This window comes from Phyllostomus hastatus, unplaced genomic scaffold (assembly GCF_019186645.2).
Source record: "Phyllostomus hastatus isolate PE091 unplaced genomic scaffold, TTU_PhHast_1.1 phas_contig_64, whole genome shotgun sequence".
In the NCBI taxonomy this organism is placed as follows: Eukaryota; Metazoa; Chordata; class Mammalia; order Chiroptera; family Phyllostomidae; genus Phyllostomus; species Phyllostomus hastatus.
The window spans coordinates 6965104-6991408 of NW_025333928.1; the positions used below are offsets into that span (position 1 = coordinate 6965104).

At 41.2% G+C, this 26305-nt stretch overlaps 1 protein-coding gene across 1 annotated transcript in view; it reads left to right on the forward strand.

Annotated features, from left to right (window-relative positions):
* The window catches only part of HS3ST4 (heparan sulfate-glucosamine 3-sulfotransferase 4), a 405808-nt gene extending 380359 nt beyond the window's left edge, over positions 1 to 25449 (forward strand). Inside the window, exon 2 of the mRNA XM_045849117.1 lies at positions 23504 to 25449. Coding sequence (XP_045705073.1) covers positions 23504 to 24128 — 625 coding nt within the window. The 3' untranslated portion in view covers positions 24129 to 25449. The remainder of the gene's footprint in view (positions 1 to 23503) is intronic.
* Positions 25450 to 26305: the final 856 nt, after the last annotated feature.

Here is a 26305-nt window from a genome sequence, read left to right on the forward strand (position 1 = left end):
CCGTGGGGCCTGGTTAATATTTATTTCTCTCCAGCAGAGTTTGGCTTTGAGTGTTTGTCCATTTCCTATTTCTGCTCAGTTGTACTACATTAACTTCCACATATAACTGTGTTCACATAAATATTTCTCAATGTCAAAGTTCACATGGAACTCCACCTGTTCTTGGTGCTGCCAGGGCGCAATAATTCCTGGCAAAGATATGTTATAGCATCTGGAAAAAGCAGGGGGTTAATCTGGCCCAACTGGGAGCCTATTTTGGCTTTTTTCCCCAAAGATCTTACAGTCTATAAAGAGAAAACAAGGAAACACATACACGCCATATGATATGATGCATCAAGAGTGGAAATCAACTGCTAGCCACAGGTAGCAGAGACCAGAACAAGGGGATGTACAGCAGTGTGGGGTAAACAGGATACACGAGATGAGTCCTGAAGCATGGTTATCAGTCACCAGATTGGTGAAAATAAAGAGGTTTAGTACCATTAAGATCTGGTAAAGAGTTATGAGTATTCTCATACATTGTTAGTGAGGGCATAACTTGGCATGACCACCATAAAGAACAATTCGCTGGAATCCACTAAAACCTTTATACACAAACCCCCGTACCTAAAAAATTCAACTTACTTAAGGCTGTATTAGGGAAATAGTTAAACAAGTGCCTACAGAATCATATACAAAGGGTACACACTTCATCCCTTACTTGTCATAATAAAAAATTGGTTGAAACTAATGGACCCTCTAAGGGAGAATGATGAAATAAATAGTGGTTTGCAAATAGAATGCAGAATTCATTTAAAAATGACATGTGCACTGATGTGGGAAGATCTCAAGAAGTATTATTGAATAGAAAACCCAAATTTTAGAATGCTACATAGATTATGATACTGTTTGTGTGAACACACTCCCATACATGCACATGCACTCACCCAGAGAAAGCCATTAACTCATACTTGGTTCTTTGCAGGAGTAGTAAGCCATGGCACTCCTGATGGAGGAGGGCCAGGGTTGATGGGGAGCCCTGGGAAATGAAAGATCTTTCTGGGATATTACATGGTATATGTTTTTCTCTGCACAGAGGCAGCATTTGGATCTGGAAAGGGAAATATTTTTTATTATAAATTTTTGAGGGTTCAAGGCATTTTATTTTATATTTTTAATAATTTTATTTTAATTATTGTTCCAGTACAATTTTCTGTCTTTTACTCCCATCCCAGCCAACCCCTCCCAACCCTCCCCAACTCCCTTCAATTTCCACCTGTCCCTAGTTTTTGTCCATGTGTCCTTTATACTTGTTCCTGTAAACCCTTCCCCTTTTCCCCTGAAAATCCCTCCCCTCTCACCTCTGAACACTGGCAGCCTGTTCTCTATTTCAGTGTCTTTGGTTGTATTTTGCTTGTTTCTTTCTTTTGTTGATTAGGTTCCTGTTAAAGGTGGGATCATATGGTATTTCTCTTTCACCACTTGCCTTATTTCGCTTAGCATAATGCTTTCCAGTTGCATCCATGCTGTCACAAAGGGTAGGAGTTCCTTCTTTCTTTCTGCTGCATAGAATTCCATTGTGTAAATGTACCACAGTTTTTTGACCCATTCATTTACTGATGGGCACCTTGGTTGCTTCCAACATTTGGCTATTGTAAATTGTGCTGCTCTGAACATTGTGGTGCATAGATTGTTTTGGATTGGTGTTTCAGGTTTCTTAGGATATAATCCTAGCAGTGGAATTGCTGGGTCAAAAGGCAGATCCATTTTTAGTTTTCTGAGGAAATTCCATACTGTTTTCCATAGTGGATGTACCAGTCTGCAATCCCACCAACAGTGTACTAGGGCCCCTTTTTCTCCACAACCTCTCCAATACTTGTTGTTTGTTGCTTTCTTTATGATGGCCATTCTGACTGGTCTGAAGAGGCATCTCATTGTAGTTTTAATTTGCATCTCTCTGATAGCTAGTGATATTGAGCATCTTTTCATGTGTTGCTGGATCCTCTGTATGTCCTCCTTGGAGAAGTGTCTGTTCATGTCCTTTGCCCATTTTTTAATTGGGTTGCTTGTCTTCTTAGAGTGGAGTCATGTAAGTTCTTTATATATTTTGGAGATTAAACCCTTGTCTGAGATATCATTAGCAAGTATGTATTCCCATACAGTTGGTTCTGTTTTTATTTTAATACTGTTTTCTTTAGCCATGCAAAAGCTTTTTATTTTGATGATGTGCTATTTGTTTATTCTTTCCTTTATGTCCCTTGCTCTGAGGGATGTATCAGTAAAAATGTTGCTGTGTGAAATATCTGAGATTTTCCTGTCTATGTTCTCCTCTAGGATGTTAACCGTGTCACGACTTATATTTAACTCTTCTATCCACCTTGAATTTATTTTTGTGTATGGTGTAAATTGGTGCTCCAGTTTCATTTATTTGCACATAGCTGTCCAGTTCTCCCAACACCACTTATTGAAGAGGCCATTGTTTCCCCATTTTATGATGCTACCCCCTTTTTCAAATATTAATTGACCATAGAGACTTGGGTTTATTTCTGGGCTCTCTGTTCTGTTCCATTGGTCCATGTGCTAGTTTTTATGCCAGTACCAGGCTGTTTTGATTACAGTGGCCTTGTAATACAGTTTGGTATCAGGTATTGTGATCCCTCCTACTTTGCTTTTCTTTCTCAAAATTGCAGCAGGTATTCGGGGTTGTTTATGGTTCCATATAAATTTTTGAAGTGTTTGTTCTATGTCTGTTAAATATGCCATTGGTATTTTAATAGATATTGCAATGAATCTGTAAATTGCTTTGGTTAGTATGGACATTTTGATGATGTTAATTTTTCCGATCCATAAACAGGGTACATGTTTCCATTTGTTTGTGTATTCCTTGATTTCTTTCTCCAGTGCTGTGTAGTTTTCTGCATACAGGTCTTTTACCTCCTTGGTTAGATTTATTCCTCGGTATTTTATTTTTCTTCTTGTTATATCGAATGGGATTTTTTTCTTGATTTCTGCTTCTGCTGTTTCATTGTTGGTATACAAAAATGCCTTTGATTTCTGGATATTGACTTTGTATCCCACTGTTTTGCCAAATTCATTTATTAGGTCGAGCAGTTTTTTGGTGGAGTCTATAGGATTTTCTATGTACACTATCATGTCATCTGCAAACAATGACAGTTTTGTTTCCTCCTTTCCAATTTGGATGCCTTTTATTTCCTTTTCTTATCTGATCACTGTGGCTAAAACTTTCAATACTATATTGAACAGAAGTGGTGAAAGTGGACAACCTTGTCTTGTTCCTGATCTTAGTGGAAAAGATTTTAGTTTTTGCCCATTGAGTAAGATGTTGGCTAAGGTCTCTCATGTATGGCCTTTATTATGTTGAGGAATGCTCCCTCTATTCCCACTTTTCTGAGTTTTTTTTGTCATAAGCGGGTGCTGTACCTTATCAAATGCTTTTTCTGCATCTATTGATATGATCATGTGATTTTTGTGTTTGCTTCTGTTTATGGGATGTATTATATTTACTGATTTGCAAATGAACCATCCTTGCATCCTTGGAATGAATCCCACTTGGTCATGGTGTATGATCTTTTTAATGTATTGTTGGATACAGTTTGCCAATATTTTGTTGAGGATTTTAGTATCTACATTCATCAGCGATATTGGCCTGAAGTTTTCTTTCTTTGTTGTGTCTTTATCTGGTTTTGGGATTAGGATGATGCTGGCCTCATAGAAAGAGTTTGGGAGTATTCTGTCATTCTTTATTTTTTTTGAACAGTCTGTGAAGGATAGGGATTAGCTCTTCCTTAAATGATTTGTAATATTCTCCTGTGAAACCATCTGGACGCAGACTTTTGTGTGTCGGGAGTTTTTTGATTACTGCTTCAATTTCATCTGCTGTTATTGGTCTGTTCGGGCTTTCTGCTTCTTCTTTATTGAGTGTTGGGAGATATTCTTCTAGAATGTTTTCCATTTCACTTAGGTCTTTAAATTTCTTGGCATACAGTTCTTCATAGTAATTTCTTACAGTCCTTTGTATTTATGTGGTGTCAGTTGTAATCTCTCCTCTTTCATTTCTGATTGTGTTTATTTGGGTCCTTTATCGTTTTTTTTTTTCTTGATGAGTCTGCTTAAAGGCTTGTTGATTTTGTTTATCTTTACGAAGAACCAGCTCCTGGATTCATTGATCCTTAGAATTGTGCTTTTAGTCTCTATGTCATTTAATTCTGCTCTGATCCTGGTTATTTCCTTCCTTCTACTTGCTCTGGGCTGTCTTTGTTGTTGTTCCTCAAGTTCTTATAGATGTATGGTTAGGTCGTTTATTTGAAATATTTCTATCTTTTTACAGTAGGCCTGTATTGCTATGAACTTCCTTCTCAGGACTGCCTTGGCTGGTGTCCCATAAGTTTTGGGTTGTTCTGAGTTCATTTTCATTTGTTTCCAGAAACTTTTTTATTTCTTCCCTAATTTCATTCTTGACCCATTCATTTTTTAATAGCATGCTATTCAATCTCCATGATTTTGAGTGTTTTGGCTTTTTTCCCTTGGGGTTGGTTTCTAGTTTCAGTCCCATGTGGTCAGAGAAAATGCTTGGTATGGTTTCAATTTTCTTGAATTTGTAGAGGCTTGCTTTGTGTCCTTTCATGTGGTCTAAGTTTGAAAATGTTCCATGTGCATTTGAAAAGAATGTGTATTTAGCTTCTTTGGGATGAAGGGCTCTATATATATCAGTTAAGCTCATTTTTTCTAGGGCATTGTTTAATGCCACAATATCTTTGTTGATATTTTGTTTGGAAGATCTTTCCATTTTTGACATTGGGGTGTTAAAATCTCCTGCTATAATTGCATTGCTGTCAATGTCTTTCTTGAAGTCCTCCAAGATTTTCCTTATGTATTTGAGTGTTCCTATGTTGGGTGCATATATATTTACAATGTTTATGTCTTCTTGGTGGATTCTTCCCTTGAGTATTATGAAGTGACCTTCTGGGTCTCTCTTTATGGCCCTTTGTTGGAAGTCTATTTTGTCTAATATGAGTATTGCTACCCTGGCTTTTTTTCCCCTGTCCATTTGCTTGGAAAATTTGTTTCCAGACCTTCACTCTCAGCCTGTGTATGTCTTTTGTTCTGAAGTGGGTCTCTTGTAGGCAGCATATGTGTGGGTCATGCTTTCTTATCCATTGAGCTATTCTATGTCTTTTGATTGGAGCATTTAATCCATTTACGTTTATGGTTACTATTTATAGGTACTTGTTCTTTGCCATTTTTGTACCTGTGTTCCTCTCTCTCTCTCTTTTCCTTCCCTTCCTTAGATCAGTCCCTTTAGCATCTCTTGCAGAGCTGGTTTGGTTGAGGTGTATTTTTTTAGACTTCTTTTGTCTGGGAACCTCCTTATTTGGCCTTCTATCTTAATTGAGAGCCTTCCTGGGTAAAGTAGCCTTGGTTGCATGTCTCAGGTTCTCATGACTTGGAGTATTTCTTGCCATTCTCTTCTGGCTTGGAGTGTTTCCAGTGAGATGTCAGCTTCTAACGTTATTGGGACTCCCTTGCATGTTACTTCCTGTTTCTCCCTTGTTGCTTTTTAGATTTCCTCTTTCTCTTGGTATTTTGCCATTTTAATTATGATACATCTTGAAGTGGGCCTCTTTGGGTTCCTCTGGATTGAGACTCTCTGTGTTTCCTGGATTTTTGTGACTTTTTCTCTCATCAATGAAGTTTTCCCTCATTACTTTTCAAACAGGTTTTCTATCCCTTGCTCTTCTTCTCCTTCTGGTATCCCTATTATATGGATATTATTATGTTTCATATTGTCTTGCATTTCTCTTAATCCCTCTTCATTCTCTGAGCCTCTTTTCCTTTTCTTGCTCTTTCTGCATATTTTTTCTACTTTGTCCTCCAATTCACTGATTCGATCTTCTGCTTCATTGATCCTGCTTTTGATTCCTTCTATTGTGTTCTTTAGTTCAGAAATTGTATTCTTCATTTCCTCTTGGTCCTTGTTGATAGTTTCTATTTTCTTTTTCATGTTGATATGGTTTGCAGTGAGTTCCTTGTAGCTTCTCTGTAGTTTCTGGTAGCTCATTGTGACCTCATTGAGCTTCTTGATAATCATATCTCTGACTCAATATCTGATAGTTGAGTTGCCTCTATTTCACTTAGCATTCTTTCTAATGCTTTCTCCTTTCCTTTCATTTGGGGATTGTTTCTGTGTCTTCCCATTGTTCATGAGACTCTTCTTGTTAGCCTCAACTTCTTAAATTGGTCTGTTCTGGCTCCCTGGGTTTATGGTGTGAACTTCTGTGGTAGAATACCTGTGAGATTCAGTGGTGCAGTCTCTTTGATCTCCTGAGCTCACTGGTTTTGGGCTGTCATTTAAGTTGGCTCTGTGTTTGTCTTTGGGTTTTGATTGTTGTCGGGTCTTTCTTTGATTGGTCCTTCCCACCAGCTGGTTAAATGAGGGTCACTCTGTCCAATACAAATACCTCTTGTATTTTGTTGTGCTGGTGAGGGCAGGTTGTGTTGAAGCTGGTTCTTCCATGTGTGTAAGGTTTTGAGGATTCTCTCTAGCTCTTATTCAGTTGTTTGTACTGAGTAGTGTCTCTACTGTTTAGCTGTATTTCCAGATAGGTCCTGGATTGAGGTTTGTGTGGTTTCCACTCCCTCCTTCACTTTCTTCTGTTGTTATCTGTTAGTGGTTCCTTTGTTGTCGGGTTTCCTCTTCCAGTGGGTATCCTGGTGTTCACTGCTTCCACCTACTCTTTTTTGTGATCATTTGGAGGGGGAAGGCAAAATGGTTTAAGAAAGCCAGAGAGTATTTTCTGATATTTACAGTAGCAGCCAGTAGAGAAGAGATAGGAGATCCTTTGGCTATGTATAGTGTTAACTGTGATCTTCAACCCAACTAGCCAATTTTTAGAAAGGATGGAAAGAAGATAAGACTCTTGTTGGGGAAGGAAGGATTGGATCTAAAAAGCAGTGAGGTTGTGGGAGGTCAGATTTTGAGGTAAGGTAAAGGATAGTGAATAGGTGTAGCGTGTGAGAGAATAGAGTTAACTACTACAGTAATAGAATTCAGGAAACCATGCAGTGAGCTAAGATCTGAGAGGGGTGTTGTGAAGTATTTACAATTGTATGGAACAGCTATTATTTACAATAATATTAAAGCAACAATCATATGACAGAATCTATGTGATCTAGATAACAAGAATAGGGAGTATAGGGCCTTGAGTAGTGTGCTAATGGTACACAAGTGAAGTAAAGGACAGTAAATTAGCAGTACAGTATGAAAGAGAGATCAGGGGAAACCTGTTAAATGATACAATAGAACCAGTCTAGCAAAGCAGACTATACAGAAAGAAGAGGAATACAAAAATACTATTATAATAGAAGATGTAAGAATAATGAAAAAATAATAAAATAGAAATATGCAATAACTTGCAGTTTCTCTGTAATAGCAGAGTGAAATATGTCTCACTGTCACAGCTGTTGTGATGCCCCTTCTTTGGGTCCAACTCTGGTCTTTTCACAGTTCCGGGGGCGGGTTTGTTTATTTTGTTTTTTTTTTCTTTTTTGGTCTTACTTGTAGGTATTATATATAAAAAACAGATGAAGGAAGGAAAATGAGATAAAATTGGAGGAAAGAAAGGAAGAAGGAATAAAACAAGAAAGAAGGAAAGAGAGGAAAAAGGTATTGAAAAAGAAAAAATATATAAATTAAAAATTATTTTAAAAAATAAAAACAGAATAAAATTAAAAGCCTCTTGGTTTCAAAGTGGCCATACTGGTTTCTCTGGTCTTGCTGGCTGCAACAGGCTGAGGGGTGAGTAGTATAGCTTTTCTTCCTTCCCAATCTGTACTCGGTCAGCCAGTGAGCACTGTCCAGGGAGCTATCCTGGCACCTCTCTCCTGCACCTTGGGTGTGGGAAGCAGGCCATTCCCCAGGATTACCACTGTGGGCTGGGTGCGGGTGTGCACTCACACGCACACTTGGCCAGACTGCCTCAGCCTTCCCAGTGCTATGGGGGTGTGCAGGGTCTTCTGCACAAGTACAACCTTCTGTTCAACCTCAGGATCGCTGCCCAGGTGAGTGGCAGGGAGGCCAGAGCAATTGCTGTAGGAGAATTCCCCAAACAGTGTCTGTCTTTTCACTTTTTCTTTTTGAGAAATTCCTTCTACTCAAGCCTGCCACTCCATACATTGGCCTGACCTCTCCCACAGCCCAATTCTCTAGCCAGACCAGTGACTATGGGGGTCAGGGCCTGTCATGCAACTTTCCACTCTGCTGGTGTCCACAGACTCTGAGGGTGCTCACAGCCCCTTTGTGTTTGCTAGCAACCGGGTTTCTCCCCATGCCACTTCAACCTTGTTTGGCTGGGGAGGGAGCAGTTGCCATGGCTCTCTCCCAAGGACTCTGTGGCAAACCTGGCAGCGGGCACCGGGCCTGGGGCTATATCCCCCCTGGACCTGCATTGGTCCTTGGGACCTTATTGTCCTGAAGCACTCTCCTTACCATCTGGGTTTTCAGTTCCACTATAATTTTTGGTCTCCTATTTTCATATGTTGAGGTATTGTTGGTTGTTTGCTCTTTTACTCCGTAGATCAGCTAGGATTTTCTCCCATGTGTAGGGTGAAGTGGAATCTGCTTCCTCCTACCCCAATGCCATCTTCCTCTCCCTGGAAAGGGAAATATTTTATCCTTCTGGAATCAAAGTAGCATGTCTATCCCAACTCAAAGTGCACAGGTGTGAGACTTTTTGAGAACATATTCACAGAGTTTGGCAAAAATAGAGGAAGCCTGTCCTCAAGGCAGTGTGTCAATTGTGTGTTGAGCTCTGGATTGGGACAATAAAAAACATTTGCAGACCAGGCAGACTGAGTTCAGGCAGAAGATGAGATCCGTGAGCAGCTGAATCAATGTTCCATTGCCATGGGATTTTTCAGCAAGAGCAGAATTACACTTTTCCAGGGCTACTGAGAAAGATCCAGGTAGGAACATAAAAAGAGAACAGAAAGAGGATCATTATTCACCCTGAAAATAGTTTCCCAAAGTTGATACGCTGATTGCAGGATGAATATGGACAGATGTGAGGCAAGTGTGTAGGCAACATGACCAGTCAGGAAGCAAAGGCTGTGACTTGTCTGTACCCCTCCCCCTGGTCCTGGAGCTTCCTGAGGTTCCCTTCCCCAGGTGCTAGAACCTGGCTAGGACTCTGAATTCAGCCCCTAAGAAGTCTGGCAAAGTCTGTAGAGCTTCAATGAAGAGGGCAGGCCAGTATAGCTTTCTACAGTAGCAGGGAGCTGGGGCATTTTGCAGAAAAATGAGCAGAAAATTCCCAGTCTTGTAGGTAGAACAAAAATAGTAGAGATAAAGGAAAGACAGGATCTCCCAGGTGCAGGAACTCTGTGTAAGTGGGACAGATACTCAAGTCAAACACATGAGTTCCATGTGCTGACATATTCCCAGCCTGAATGATATGTAATTTCCAACTAGTGGTTTTAGATGTCAGTGGGCAAGTGTGATTGGCTGCAGGAATTAACAAAGACTAGAACCATGCAATTAGGCAGAGGTAGGGATTAGAAAATAATCCCCTTTCAATCTTTTTGAGAGGATCTCATTTAAATAAAAAGAGATCTCATTTTGATGCTGGAAGGTCTTTAACAACTAACTTTGCTAATTTCCCCTTATCAAAAAGGGAATAATAGATTCAGTCTAGGGCAGGATCATAATCATTCCTTTTATTGTTACCTTCTATTTATGGCAAGTGTGTGAGTTATCTCTTGATGCATAACACATTTTCGCAAACATAGGGCTTACAATCATACACATTTATGATCTCACAGCTTCCTAGGTTCCTCTGCTCCAGGGTCTCTCAAAAGTCAGGGCTGGTGTCTCATTTGAAGCTCAACTAGGGAAGAATTTGCTTCCAAAATTGTGTGTTTTTGACAGGATTCAGTTCTTTGTAGGTTATTGACTGAAGGTCTCAGCTTTTTGCTGGCTGTTGACCAGAGTTTTTGCTATCATCCTTGACAAACAGACCTTTCCATATTATGGCTTTCTTCATTAAAGTAGAGAAAGAGAGAGCCAATGGAATCTGCTAGCAAGACAGAAGTTATAATCTTATGTAACAAATCATGGAGGTAATATCTCATGCCTATTGTCATTAGGTTAGTTTAGGTTAGAAGTAAATCCTGGGTCCTGCCTACTCTCAAGGGGTACAGATTACACCAGGGCTTAAATGCTAGGAGGTAGGGATAATTTGGAGGCATTTTGGATTCTGTCTGTCACAGCAATTGTCATTGTTTTTCTATTTAAGATAGTGATATATAATTTTGATTATAAGTAGACTTGCTTAATCAAAGTAGAACTTGATATAAAAAAGGAGTCCACAATAGCATGAATATAGGTGGATGCCCAGAAATAGAGATACTCAGAGTTATCATGGTGTGCTACTCATAATGCTTTTTCATTCATTTACTCATTTGTTTATCTATTCATCTGTCTGCATCAGTCAGGGTTCTCCAGAGAAACAGAATATTGAGAGAGAGAGAGTATGATTAATTGATTATGGGACTGTAAAGACCAAGAAGTCCTATAATCTGCCATCTGCAAGCTGGAGAACCAGGAAAGCTGGTTCTCAGTCCAAGTTCAAGTCCAAAGCACTAAGAACCAGGGGATCTTGTGTTGTGAGTCCCAATTCAAGTCCAAATGCCTGAGAACTAGGGTTGTCTATAGTGTAAGTCCCAGTCTGAGTCTAACAGTCCCAGAGAACAAAAGCAGGAGAATATGATGTCCTAGCTCAAGCAGAGAGTAAATTCAGCATTCCTCCACCTTTTTGTTCTATTCAGGCTCTCCATGGATTGGATAATGTCCACCTACATTGGTTAGGGTAGATCTTTACTCAGTCTACCGATTCACATGCTGATCTCTTCCAGAAATACCTTCACAGACACACTCAGAACTAATGCTCTATCAGCTTTTTGGTCATCCCTTCACCTAGCCAAGTGGATACATAAAATTAACCATCACAGCTGTCCATGTGCCTATCCATCTACTTATCATGGAATAACATCTGTCTAGTTCTAAGCCTTTCCCTGTCCTCTGAAGTATGGAGATGTACAAGATGCACACTTGTCTTCTAAGGAATTTCATTTAGCAATGAGTTTCTAAATCCTGGCTGCACATTTGAATCCCTGGAAGCTTTTTGGAAAATGCCAATGACCAGGCACCATCACAGACCAATTGAATCAGAATTCTTCATTGTGGGTCCCAAGGAATTCTAATGTGTCTCCGGAACTATGGTCATGATTGTGGTAACTCCAGGGTGTCGATCCATATGCAGCAGGTTTGGCAGATGGAGAAATTGTTGGAGATACAGGCAGCAAGCCCCACAACTACAAATAAGCCAGCAAGTTCAACTATCTTCTCCACAGAGGTGGTTGACTTTGGGGAGGGAATAGGCTAAACACTGCACTGAACTCCAATCCTTGTTCTTAATCTTGAAGTTTATCCCAGACCTGCAATGTGACCTCCAGCATGAACTCTAGAATTGACCTTCATATCAAACTCCAGCCCCACTTCTACTTTGCTTTGCTTTCCCAAAGGCTGGAGATGAGTGATCCCGTATCACACATGCTTTTCACGGTGGAGGTCTTGCCACCTCTAACTAGTTCTGCTTGGCCTGCTGCCCTGGCCGGGGGCAAGAGTAAGCATCAGCATCCTCAGCAGGTCAGCCTTAACCTTTCCTACCTTCTCACCACCTGGACATAGAGATGAAGGCTCACCTACCACTAGCATAAACCCTGCTTCACTTCCCTTGTCCTGCTTCTGGAAAGGAGTGTGTATACATGTAAGTATGCATATCCAGAAGGATCATTCATTAATTCATTGTTCATTTATTAACTACTTATCATATACTATGTTCTATTAGAGATAGATATAATACCTAGTTCCAGGTAGAGAGGAATCAGAAATCATGTGAAGTGAGAAGTACACTAAAGAGTTTCAGATCTTGACCAATGCCACAAAATACAATGAAGAGGGAAATACAGAACAATGGGATAAAGAGTGCCTTGGGACATGCATTGTTTTTGGTAGAATGATCAGAGAAAGTCTTTCTGAGAGATGACTTTTAAGTGGTATGTAGTGGTATGTCACAAAAATTGAAGCTGGTGGTTCATACCAGCACTGCTCAGCAGAACTTTCCATGACAGTGGGGATATAGTGTATGTGCACTCTGACACCATAGCCATTAGCCCTTTGTAGCTACTAAGCATTTTAAATGTGGTGGCTCCTGTTACTAAGGAGTTAAATCTTTAGTTTTATTTAATTTTAATTAATTTAAATTTAAATAGCAGCATTTGACTAGTGGCTTTCCTATTGAACATTTAATATAAGACCTGAAGACATGGACAAAACCAAGGGGGAGGTTGGAAGCAAGGGAGGGAGATGGGTTTGGTTGGGGTTGGGGGAGTGGTGGGAGAAAATGCAGACAAATGTAATTGAACAACAATAAAATAATTTTAAAAAATAACATAAGACCTGAATGATAAGAAGAATCCATTTCTGTGGAGATCTGAGAAGAGAGCATTTCAAGGTGAGAGATGAGCAAATGTGAGAAGGGGAGGAATTTGGAGTGTGAAGACGAGACAGAGAGAAGGCCAGAGTGGAACTTGGAGAAAATGGAATTGCATTTAGAGGACATATCACATGGAGTCTGTAGAAAGAGACCAGGAAAAGGGGGTATAATTTAAAAATATATGTAATGAGAGATTATTGAATGATGTAACATTAATGATAATGGTAATAAAGTGTAAGTAGATTTATTAAGTGGGTTTTATGGACATGTGATTTAATCCTTACTCCTCAATAATCTCAGTGAAATATTTTTGTTACCGCTAAAATATCCATTTTAGATGGGGAAACTGAGGCATACAGAGGTTAATTACCATCTGTAAGTGGAAGGCTTAGTATCTGAACCGAGGTAATTGGCTCCAGAGTCCATGCTTTTAACCACTAGCCTCTCTCTCAGCTAAAGCAAGCCCTTGAAAACTCACTTTTGCCTAGTGTGCAGAGAGATATAAGGAACAAGACTGGGGAAAGAGGCTGAAGATGATGTGCTATGTACCAGAGAAGTGCTAGAGGAATGATGGGAAGAAGAGGTTATACTTAAAATACATTTTAGAAATAGAGGTAACAGACAGGATTTCCCGTAATTGGATTGCTGGGGGGTGAGTGGGGCCAAGAAGAATCAGTGATGGCTCCCTAGGTTTGGAGCTCAGCAACAGAGTGTATAGTGGTGCCCTTTCCAGAAGGCAGAAAGACTGGGAATGTGCAGAACCTGGGTTGGTGGAGAAGGGAGGGTGCTATAATGTGGTGTTGGGAAACTTATTGGGTGTAATTTCCTACCTCAATTTGGTAACATTTTACTCCTATCTTTCTTTTTCTTCCTTGCTTTCTTTCCAACTGTGCTCTCTTTTCCTACTTTATTTCTTTCATCATTCAGCAAATATTTATTGAGACCAACTTGATGCTAGGTACTGTGTGGCTGGGAATACAGCAGGTTACAAAAGTGCCAAATTACACCCACCTTTGGAGCTTACATACTTTACGAGGGCAGACAGACTATGCACAAGAAAATGAACATGTGAACATGTAAACATATAACAACAAGACCTCTGAAGACAGTTTCTGGGGAAGAGGATTGCACTCTGAGTGGGTGATGTTTGAGCCAAGACCTGAATAATGTGAAAGAGACAATTATAAGAAAAGCAGAGGGAAGTGTGTGTGTGTGTGTGTGTGTGTGTGTGTGTGTGAGAGAGAGAGAGAGAGAGAGAGAGAGAGAGAGAGGCAAAGAGAGACACAGAGAACTCTGTAGGGGATTGGTGTGCATCTGATCATCTAAGAACCAGCCATTTTCATATCATAGCCTGTGTATGTGTTTGTGTATGCCTTTCTAGGTGCACACTGAGCTTTCCCATCTATCAGTCATTTCTTCACCTGTTATGTAATCAGATTGATTGGTTTGAAAATCTTCATGAACCCCAAGCTGTGAGAACCATGTCTAAATACAGATAGAGTAGGAAGCACTAATTAATTTATAATTGTAGTTCTCATCATGGAAGCTAAAGATCTCAATTTGGGGATGCAGCTTTTCAAAGGAACTATCTCAGGGACAACATGGAAGGATCTTACCTGGGTATTTTGTAGAAGAGGCTGTCCTGCCATTCTGGTCAATGCAGAGAAAAAGGGGCTTCTAGACTTGTATTTCTTCATCAGAATGCAGGTCTCCTTCCACACTGAATTGATTGCAACAAAACACTAAGCTGGTGCACAGCAGTGTGACCAAACATTGCTCTTCACAGCACTGTTCACACCTGTTGCTCAGCTCATGTGTATGAATGCTTCCATCTTGACTGACTTATTTTACAGGCTTCCATGGCTGGGCATGAATTGACCCAGGTGAAACTTTCACCAATGAAATGGCAAGTGCTTTGACTGAGTACTACCTCTCTAGCTGCCTGGGTTCCTTGGGTCACAAGGAAGAAACATGTACAGATTACTTACAAAAGCAAAATTGTTTCAAGGATGCACATAAGGCAAAAGTTAAATGACCTCTCCATGAGCACAATTCCTAAGATGGTATTCTCTCTGAATGCACAATATACACTGATAGCAATGATTAACACTCATATTGAGCAGTTAAATCCTCCCAGGCACTGCGTTCTTAGTCTGTTTGGGGTGCTGTAATAAAACACTGTTGACTGGGTGGCTTAAACGATAAATATTTATTTCTTACATTTCTGTAGGCTGGAAATTCAAGGTCAAGGCACTGGCCAATTTCATGTCCATTGAGGACTTCCAGGTTCATAAAGTGTGGTCTTTTCGCCTTCTCCCTGTGTCCTCACATGGCAGAGTGGGTGCAAGATTTCTGGGTTCACTTTTATAAGGTCACTAATTCCATTCATGGAAGCTCCACGTTCATGACCTAATCCCCTCCCAAAGGCTCCACCTCTTAATGTCATCATCACATTGGGAGTTGGGATTTAACATGAATTTTGTAGGGGCACAAACATTCAGTCTATAGTGGAACCATAAGCACCAGTCCTTTTGATCTTTATGAAAAACACTCTGAGGTAGGTCTTGCTCGTGATTCCCTGCTATATACAATGAGGAAGTTGAGGCGAGGTTTGAGGTTATTAAATAGTTTTCCCAAAGTTTTTTGCAGTGAGAATGGCAGAGCCAAAGCAGACAGCATGTGTATCAGCTGCAGCAGCTTGAGGGACACTCAATAAAGTGGGCAGAACTCCAGGCTCAGGAGGCATGACCACGATGGCCAACAAGTGATGCTCCCAGCAGGCAATGGTGCCATCCTCCACCAAGAACACATGCTAGTGTTCTGAGAACTTGAGAAGCAGGTATAACAAAGCAAAAGGGGTTCCATGCAAAGGCAAGACTTGGGTGAAAAGCTGGCATATCAGCAGTCACCTTCATAAGGAACAATGTCTTTGTCATTCAGAGGCTGAGGGCTGAAGTGGCCCCCTCAGTTAGAGGCAGCAGGGCTTAGACATGCATAAGGGTGGCAGAGGCTGACTCAGTCAGAGCAAACAAGGCTTGGGTCAGCAGCAGGATGCAGGTGAGAAGGAGGGAGATCTGGCAGCAGTCCCAAGATAGTGAGGAGCTGCCCCACAGCTAGAAGTGAAGCATGAGGTGGGGAGACCTGGAGTACAGTCTTCTCAAAAGGAGCCCTCCCATCACCGTGTGTAAGCCATGAGCACAAAGTGCCTGTACAGATGTGCTGACACCTCTGTAAACATCACTTAATTGTGGCACCTACCCCTTGAAATGCTGGTCCTAAGGAAAGTAAATACAATAAAACCACTAATAGAAGTTGGTGTGTGAGGATGTACAGGGGAGCAGTCTTTGAATGAATATGAATAAAGTATCAGAGAGGAAAGCTCTGGGTGGAATCTCTGGTCAGGGCAGGTTCACAATGTTTCATAATTTCATTCATTTTAAATCAGTAACTGTCTTGTCTTAGAAACTCTAGAGTCCAATGCCCAATTAAAAAAAAAAACAGAGGATAGGGTGAACAAGTTGGGGGTGAAGGACACAGATTGGGGCTGAGTTTGAGGGTAGGTAACAGCTTAGATTTTGGAACCCTGCTTCCCAGTCTGAGGGCTTGAGTGTTACTTCAAGGGACTGCCACATCCCTGTAGATACCAAACATTGTACAAGCTAAATAAATAAAAACACATATAAACAGACACATATACACATGGCAATCTTTCAAAAACATAGCTCCAGTGCTGATGACTCAATTGCACATTCATTTTAAAGGATTGTAGAATTCGTAGTTGCTTTCTGTCCATATGTGTTTTCTAAATCAAACCATATGAACAAGTTGAACTTCTGTTGCATGATGGCCTATTGATGCTAAAGGTGGATGATTGCACTGGGAAAAGTCGGACAACAGGGATAAATGAAAGCAATGCCTATGACTTGCACAGTTGGAGTCATGGGCCCCATGAAGTGGTCAAGATCTGCCCAGTGACAAGGCTTCCCAAATGCCTGGGCACCTTGGAGTGGCAAGAAGATTTCTAGTAATTTGCTGGAATGTATGCCAAACACAAGATGTGTGGTGCACTAAGAGTCAGTTGTATGAGAGATGGGTTTCTGTGAATTAGATTCATCCATTACAGAGGGATGCACATATTAAACAACTAGGAACAGTCATTTAGATTAAAAATTTTAGCTAAGTCATCTCCTTTGTGTGGTCAACATATAGGTTTGTTTGCACCCACTATGGGCTACATGACATGAGCAGCAGTAACAAGAGGGGACATTTGCCAGTACTTTCTCTGTGTGAGGACACCTGATATCTTTTCTTAGGAGTACATAAATGTTGCCCTCATTCCATGGGTGATAGAAATGAGTTGCTCAAAGTGAATATGGTTCAGAGATGGGATCCCTAGGTCTCATGCCCTTGCTCTAACCACCATTCTCTTGGGTTATAGTACAGCAGGAAAGCCCAGAAGATATTGCTAATTTATGCACCATTTATTCTCTTGTAGAACATTAAGGAAAATGTAAAGTGTCTACATACCTCTAAAGCAGGCAATCTGAAGGCGGCTGTGCTGCTGACCCTTCTGCAGAGAATGGACACTTTACATCTAACACAGGTGATTGCTCTCTCCCTGAGCATTCATGATAGTGTCCATTTGCTTCAATTGAGGGGGCCCTAGAGAGAGATATAACAAATTGAATGATGCAGCTGGATCTGGCAGGAATTTCTGGGGATTCCAGCATGGGTTTCTCTAACTCATGGTGGTAAGTCAGCAACACACATAATGAGTCACACTTTAAGATGCAGCTCTTCCACCTACCACAGAGTGACCTTGGGCCAGTCATATAGCCTTGCTGAGCCCCCACAGTTCAGTTAAGCATTGTCAAGCAATAACTAAGAGCTTGGGCTATGGTGCAACACAGTCCTGGGACTAAATTTAAATTCCATTTTGTGACACTTTGGGCAATTTCACAGGGCCTCAGTTTCCTGATCTCCAAAGTGGACATAGTAGTAATACCTTCTTAAGAGAGTTATTTCAAAAATTAACAACTAATGTATGGAGAATCTATAGTATGTGAGGCATTCTTTTCAATATTAATTCACTTAAACCTTCATAAAATCCCTGTGATGTGGGTATTATGAGATAGTGCCTTTTTTCCAGATAATGAAACTGAGACAACACATTACTTGGGTTAAGTAATTTACCCAAGGTCACATGGCAAATAAGCAGATCCAAATTGAGTAAGTCTGGAGGCTATGCCCCTAACCACTAGGCTGTAGAGTCCAATGTCTGAAAATGCTTAGAGACCTTGGTCTGCTGTCAGGATGTGAAATTTCAACCATAGAACATAGCATAGACTGAGTGCTCGATGAGTAAACGATGATGTATGGCAACTACTGCATGACACTATTGTTACCATTGATTCCTGTGAGACCCCCAGATGCTGACCTACATTCACATGGACCTGGGACTCAACAAAGTGCCACCACCAGGGGAGTGGGGTGGGGGGCTACTAGTGACTTGGAGAGTGTTTCATAAACATTTGTGGCTGTGAGAGCAGCTGTGTGATATTGCGGAGTGATTTTCGCTTCAGGGCTGTGTGTTGATGCTGATGTCACGGCTGCTCTGAGCACCCCAGATACTGTTAACAAGCTGTTCCAAACCCAGATGCAGTGTTTTCTCACCATATGCTCCACAATGAAGTGCATGGTCTCTCAGACAGGGATGGTGTGGAACTCAGAAACCCTGCATGCCCACATGTGGAAAACCTACTCAGAGGAGTCATGCTCAACAAACTGCCCCAGTTCTCCTGACTCCAGGGATCATGTTTTCATATGTATGCCATTCATTCATTCATCGAACAACCATAGGTAGTGAGGGGGTAGCTCCTACGTGGAAGGTACTATGTTAGGCACTGGGAATACAAAGATGAATGAAGCATTGACTGTGGCTTTCGGGGACTAAGACCAGCAATCATGGGCATAGGGAAGAATCATATGACATTGCTCTAAGCTCCATAATAAATAGTTATCAAGGACTTCAGGAATGGAAAAAAGTTAGTAAAATATTTGTTAGTGGAGTTTAAAAAATTTGCACACTCAGCACCTAAATACCTTTTCTATTCAAGAGAACTCTAAGAACAGGTCAAGGTCAGGTCCCATCTTCTACTGGATGGTAGACTGTGAGCACCTGATGTGAATGTCTGCCCCTAATGTGGCACTTTGGGCTCCTGTATCAACGTAATTACCCAACACCTCCACTTGAGTATGTAGCAGATACCTCATAATACAAGTTCAAAGTCAGATTTGGTATCTTCCCATGAAACCTGCTTCTTTCCCAGTGTTCTCCAATCCACAGACAACACTTCTACTTAACAGTTGACTCAGGCCAACTATCTTGGAGTCACTGTGATGCCTCTCTCTCTCTTGCACATATATCACACCCATCATAAAGGATTGTTATCCCTACTTTTAAATGCATCCAATTCTAACCACTTCTTACCACATTGTGCTCTTCAGTGATGTCTGTGCCACCACCATCTCCAACTTGCTGTGCTGAAAAGGCCTCCTAGCAGGTTGCCTTTGTCTGTTCTTGCTATGCTCTTGTCTGTTCTCAACAAAGTAGCCAGAAAAAAAACCTCTTAAAATGTAAATCATATTATATTCTCCTGTTCAGTATTCCTCAGTGGCTTCTCATCACCCAGAGGATAAAATCCAGCATCTTTCCCATGGCCTAGAAGTCTCTCCATGATCAGTTTCCTATTCATGCCATTATCTTTTTTTCCGCATTTTTTGTTGATGTTCAAGTGCAATCACCTCAATTTTCCCCCAACATTCCCCCACCTCACCACAGCCATCCCCATTTACCACCCTTGATCCTACCACCCTTTGGCTTTGTCCATGTGTCTTTTATACATGTTCCTGAAAAACCTTCCCCCCTTCTACCCCATTATCCCCTCACACCTCCCCTCTGGTTATTGTCAGTTTGTTCTTAATTTCACTGTCTCTGGATACATTTTACTTGCTTGTTTGTTTTGTTGATTAGGTTCCACTTATAGGTTAGGTCATACAGTGTTTGTCTTTCACCACCTGGCTTATTCCACTTAGCATAATGCTCTCCAGTTCCATCCATGCTATTGCAAAGGGTAGGAGCTCCTTCTTTCTTTCTGCTGTGTAGTATTCCATTGTGTAAATGTACCATAGCTTTTGACCCATTCATTTACTGATGGGCACTTATTTTCTAACTTCCTTACCTTTGCTCATGACCTTTCATTGTGACTGGTCTTTCTGTTTCTCAGGCACATCGAAATATGAGAACACGGGCATGTTAAAACAACAGATCTAGTCAGGAAAGACTTACTTAAACCCATGAAAAAGAAGGAGAATTGGGTTGAGACATTATTGAGAAGGTAGCTAGAAATAAGAAGCAAAACCCAGTTGGGGAGAAGTTGGTCTTGTACAGTAGGAGAGCTGCCTCCTCTAATTTTCCAGGAAGGGGGAGACTAGAAGAGGTATAAAAATAGTTAACAGATCAAGGGCCCAGGTGAGAACTGATTCAAAAAATATTTATTGAGCACCTGTTGGTTGCCAGAAACTGGTGTTAGGCACTGACACTGGTGCTGAGTTGGCCAGGGAGCTTGGAAACCAAAGACATGCTCACTCAGGGAGACTTTGAAAACCATCTTTAAGCCCTGAGTTTGTTTCCTTATGTGTAGAACTGGAATAGTAATGATACCTTCTTTGCTGATTAAAATAGTTATTTATGTGATGCTGTAAAGAGCTCTCCACCCTAGCCAGTGTGATCAGTTGGTTGGAGCATCATCCATACACCAAAAGGTTGAAGGTTCAATTCCCAGTAAGCTCACATACCTAGGTTGCAGGTTTGATCCCTGGTCTGGGTTCATATAGAAGGCAACCAATCTATGTTTCTCTCTCATGCCAATGTTTCTCTCTCTCCCTTCCTCTCTCTCTAAAAGCAATGAAAAAAAAAAGTGTCCTCAGATGAAGATAAAAATAAAAAGACCTCTCCATTTATCAAATCACTCTGAGAAGGGAGAACTGCTACTTCATAAATTGCAAGCTGCCCCTGGATATGTTCTTACTGTTCAAAACTCCTGGTTGACTCATGCCACAACAATAGTATCTTGGCTGAATGAAACAGCCTTATCCTGTTTGTCCCAAATGCAGGAGTTCTCCTAAATTACATGGTTTATTCATTCATAATATGATAATCAAATCCATTTAGGGTCTTCTGTTCCCCTTTACCTTCTCCAGCACCTCCTCTCATACTCTTCTGCACTGAGCACTGAGCTAGGCACACATATCCTCTCCTCTACACACTGGATTATAGGCTGGGTACCATTTCATCCCTGATACTTAAGTTAAAAGACTCAAGATCTTGACCGACTATGGCACTTAGCCAAAGTGAAGGAGGTGAATTTGAATGGAACTTAATGTAAACACAAGTACTGAGGTCTAGAAGTGAATGGCAGAGGACCAAGGAGAAGAGAAACCTACCAGTGATTCTTGTGTGAAAGAAACATGCAACAAAGTCAACAAAAATACAGCTGAAGGACAAAACTCTAGAAAGGACCGTGTAAAGATATCTACCTGTAGGCATTTACTGTTTATTTAATGTTTTCACAACAGGACACGAGTTTCTTGATAAGAGAATATATCTCTCCAATTGAAATAAAAAATAGAAAGTCAATATGTTCCTTAAACTCTGGCTGAACTAGCAATAGCTCCATCATTGGTCATCAGCCTCCAGATCAGGAAGTATGGCTGGATCAACTTTTTTTTTTCTAGATCAGTTTCTTAGTTCCCATGCTGCTCAATTTTTCCATTTGGTTAAATGTAAATATTGTTTTTCCCTATTGTTCTCTAACAAGTGTTGTCTAATGACCTTATGGCCCTGGTTTAAGTTTTAAAAATTCTGGTCTTACTGGGCACTGTTATAAGTGTTTTGCCTGCACTATCACATTTCAACTTCATTAAAATTCTACGAGGGAGGGACTCTGATTAATGCTGATTTTTAGATGAGAAAGTTGAGGCTCAAAGTAGGTTAAGTAACTTCATCGAGGTGATGAGGGTAGTCAGAATTCTTAAAACATGTACATTTGACTCCCAAGGCTGTGTTGCTTAGCCCTGTCCCTTCAAATGAGACAGTTAAATCTAGCACAAGACACACAGACACATAAACATGAAGACATTCAAAATACTTTGAAGAATATGTTAGTCCAACATGAACATGATTATGTCCAGAGCTATTATTGCTTTGATATGAAAACTCCATGCTTCCCAACCATTATGCTCTAACAACACCTAACTGTGAATTTCTCTACCAGGCAAATTCTTCTTGCCTAATAACAGTGCTTTCTGAGAAAGCTCAAAACCCAGTAGCAATTAATTATTGACAGAGCATGTGAATTAGAGATAAAAGAAAAGTCATTCTTTCTCTACACATGTGATAGTAAATAAATTTAATTATGGTAGGGGAAGCTAAGGGATCTTTGCTTGTATTAAGCTTTATTAGCCAAGACATTTAAAAGCATGTCATTATAACAAAGAGGTCTTGTGTAATCCTGAATGTACCACTTTGGTGCAAGGCTTGGAAGTGAATAGACTAAATAGAGCACGTGGTGGCAGATGGCCTACTGTACTGACAGGTATTGAACAGATTTATTGTCAGTTAACTTTGGTCTACATATGCCTACAGCAAATTGACTGTATAATAGGATCTTGAGCCTCACTTTATCACTAATAGGCCTGCTACTTTGGGATTATGGGACAAATAGCATTCAAGTCCTTTAATATTTTGAAGCTCCGAAATGAAATGAGGCCACTCTGAGGGTGAACATAGGTGGAGGGGTGGGACAATGGGCCATGGAGTAGGGCCAATAACTGGCTCATTGGGAAACCCTAGAACAAAGAAGGAAGAAATCCCATTTGTAGAACCAAACCTGTGTAGATGTTGCTATGCTATATGCCTTTTTATTCTCAGCTGAACATGAGGTGTGTTTTAGGCTTTTACAAATGAGGGTAAGAAGTTTCAGGAATGTGATTCAGCTTGCTGTGGTCACAAAGTCTATCTCATCCTCTGTCTCTGAGCTTCATTTTCCTCATTTGCACAAGGCCTTCAGACTAAGTCAGGGGACAACAGACTCTTTGCTAAAGGGCCTGGGAGTAAGTAAGTTTGGCTTTGTGTAATGTGGTCTTGTTACAACTGCTCGACACTGCTGTGTGCTAAAGCATCCCTAGGCAACAAATAAAGGAATGAGCATGTCTGTGTCCCAATGAAAGTTTATTTATGAGCATTGAAATTCCAATTTCATATAATATTCATGCATTGCAAAATGTTATTATTATTATTATGGGTTTTTTCTAGCCATTTAAAGATTTAAAATCATTCTTAACTGCAGGCATTATTAAAACAGAAGGCAGGTAGTGGTTTGCCAACCCCTAGACTAGATAATCTTTGAGGTTTTTGTTGAGCTCCAACATTTTGTGAAAGCTACTACAACAATAATCAAATAACTTTGATTTATTAAGCTCCTATACATGACAGATTCTATGCTAAATGCTGTACAAGCATCATCTCCCTTAATCCTCACATTGCAGGTTGAAGTAGGCACTATTATTATCTCCATTTCTGAGATTATGAAACTAATACATAGAGAAATTAAATGTATATTTAGCTTAAACATAACTGGTAACAGGTAGAGCAATAGTTTAAACCCAGGGGTGTAAGGCTCCCAACCATGAACCCCTAAGCCTTATGCTGCCTTTTCTAATAATTCTGTACTCAGAACTCTAGTGGGACACATAGTTAGAAAGAACTTCCAAGTGTTTATCAATGAATTTGGTAGCTCCCCATGAGACTATTTACATCAGGCATTTTTGCAAAAAGTTAAAATATTTCTGGACAAGAATAACCAGTCTTTTCCTTTTTTTCTCTCTTCCAGAAATGTAATGCCTAAGACTGTGGATGGACAGATAACCATGGAGAAGACACCAAGTTACTTTGTGACAAATGAGGCACCTAAGCGCATCCACTCCATGGCCAAGGACATCAAACTGATTGTGGTGGTGAGAAACCCGGTGACCAGGGCCATCTCCGACTACACCCAGACATTGTCAAAGAAGCCCGAGATTCCTACCTTTGAGGTGCTTGCCTTCAAAAACCGGACCCTGGGGCTTATCGATGCTTCCTGGAGTGCCATCCGCATAGGGATCTATGCTCTGCACCTGGAGAACTGGCTCCAATACTTTCCCCTATCCCAGATCCTCTTTGTCAGTGGGGAGCGACTCATAGTGGACCCTGCTGGGGAAATGGCCAAAGTACAGGATTTTCTAGGCCTCACACGTGTTGTGACTGAGAAACATTTCTATTTCAATAAAACCAAGGGGTTCCCTTGCCTCAAGAAACCAGAAGACAGCAGCGCCCCGAGATGCCTAGGCAAAAGCAAAGGTCGGACTCATCCCCGCATCGACCCAGATGTGATCCACAGACTGCGGAAATTCTACAAACCCTTCAACATTATGTTTTACCAAATGACTGGCCAAGATTTCCAGTGGGAGCAGGAATAGGGTGACAAATAAGGCTAGAGATATGAGGAAGGTTAGGGAATAGTTAAGGAGAACCCTTACCAGAGTCCTAAATCCCCCAGGGTCTGAAGCCTAAGCCTTGATGGGGTTCCACCTAGACTCCTCCTTTGTCTGGTCAGGATTGCTTCCCTATGGAGTAGCCAGGCCTGCCTGGGCAGAGGCATCTGGTTGACTAGATGGCCACCAGAATCTACTGCTAATTTTTGTCTTCTACTGGTTAATAGAGTCTAAGACAGGATTGAATAGCTGTCAAGGTGGAAGATAGCACCATGAATGTTTGTTTAAGGGAAAAAGAAGAAGGCCTACCTTGGGGGTCTTTTGCCTTGCTTTGGGAAGCCCAAGCTCTAGCCCTGTGCCTGGTCCAGGCCCCTGCTGTATAAACCTCAGCTGTGGCATCTCTCCAGAATGCTGACTGAATGCTCCAGGACTCCTAGGGCAGGGTCCTCACTCTAGCTTTCCTGAAAGGTCCCATCCCACAACCCTATGACTTCCTCCCTCCACACCTTATTAAGGGAGAGGCATGCACATTCCTCACCAAAAAAAAAGCTGATACCCCTGTAAACCCTTCTAAGAGCCCTGCAAGGAGGATTTGGTCTCTCTCTTCACAAGTATCTGGGTGCCAGAGAAGCTTAGCTTATGCCCCTGTGTTAGATTCAGGCCCATGCTGCTGTCAGAGCCATGCAGCAGCAGTTAGGAGCCCCAAGCTTGGTAAAGATGAATGCCATCTCTGGGAGTGAAAAAAGAAAGCCAATCCTCTTATGGGGGAGGTCTCCACACCTGCAGGTCCTCCCTGCAAGGACCATGGTTCTGAGACATGCCTTTGGGGTTAGGCCCTGTCCCTTAGGGTTCCTGGAGGGGCAAGGACCAGAAAGTTGGCATGTCTTATGTTATGAATAACCCTTGGCCACACAATGAACAGGGGACCAGTCACCATTGTCTATTTGCTGCACCGTGTCCCACCATGGTCATCTCATGCTTCATTTGCTCTATTCAGAGACAGCACATATTGGGGAATGACAAGAGGGCTGATTCTGCTTGTCACATCCAGTTTTTGGGAGTGAGGGAAAGTAAGGGCTGTCTGGGATACCCCCTTCAAGGGCTGCTGACTGAAGTGTCCCTTCCCATTAGTTTGATTTTATCACAATGCAGCATTTGACATAAAGCCCTTGTTGACAGATCTCCCAAACCAGGAACCATTCTGGTAAAATTGGTAATATGTATAAGTGGGGGAGTTAATGCTGTTCAGCTGTTATTAAACTGTCATTCTCCCGCTAAATGAAAACTGTGTTGTTATAAAGCTTAATGCAACCTGATCAATGTGTTTTCATGGCGTGTTTCTGTGGTTCACCTCCAACCCCACCCCTACTCTCAGATTCTGGGGGTGTCCCTTTTCTGCAATGGCCAGAAGGACTCAGCATGGACAGTCTTCCAGGGGTCTCATCTGCAGAGCTGGAGAACCCTTGAAATAATACAAAGGAAGTGGTTCCTGCAAGGGGTGCCTTTTTCCCAATCTTAACTGGTCCTGGTGAGGAATGAATTGATGTGCCAGATTCACAAAAAAACCTACGAATACTTTTTTTCCAGATAAGAAAGTGGTTATTGAGCTGAAGACAACATATTTATACCTTCACTACCAAAATAAAAGAGTATATAGATAAAAATACACATGAACACTTATTTCAAGAAAGAAAGTACATAACTGCATGCTTTTTCAGAAGAATGTATGGTGGACTATTGATTTGGGGCCTTTTTTTAATATGATGAACAATGAGTGAGTCCAGTTACACACCAGAGTCTGCTGTGGGGTTGTTCAAGCTATAGCCTCCTAAGCCCCATTCCAGACTTATTGAGGAATCAGAATTTCCAGGTCTGGCCCAGGCATCTGTCCTTTCAAAAATATTTGTATAGAAGTTGGGGTTGAGAACAGTAAGAGGAAAATCTTACCTGTGTATTTCTTTGCCCTCCCATCCTCCTTCCCACCCACCTCACATGCTTTTGTGGTACTATTTCCAAAAGAAGTGGTCCCCAGGGTTTTATGGTTTCCTTGGGGGAACTCAGTCTCTTTTGGTGGGGAGTCCAATGGGGAGTGGTAAGGAGTGATTTTATAGCTTAGAAGGTTAAAGGAGCAACTGGTTTGTAGAAAAGCTTTACTGATGACT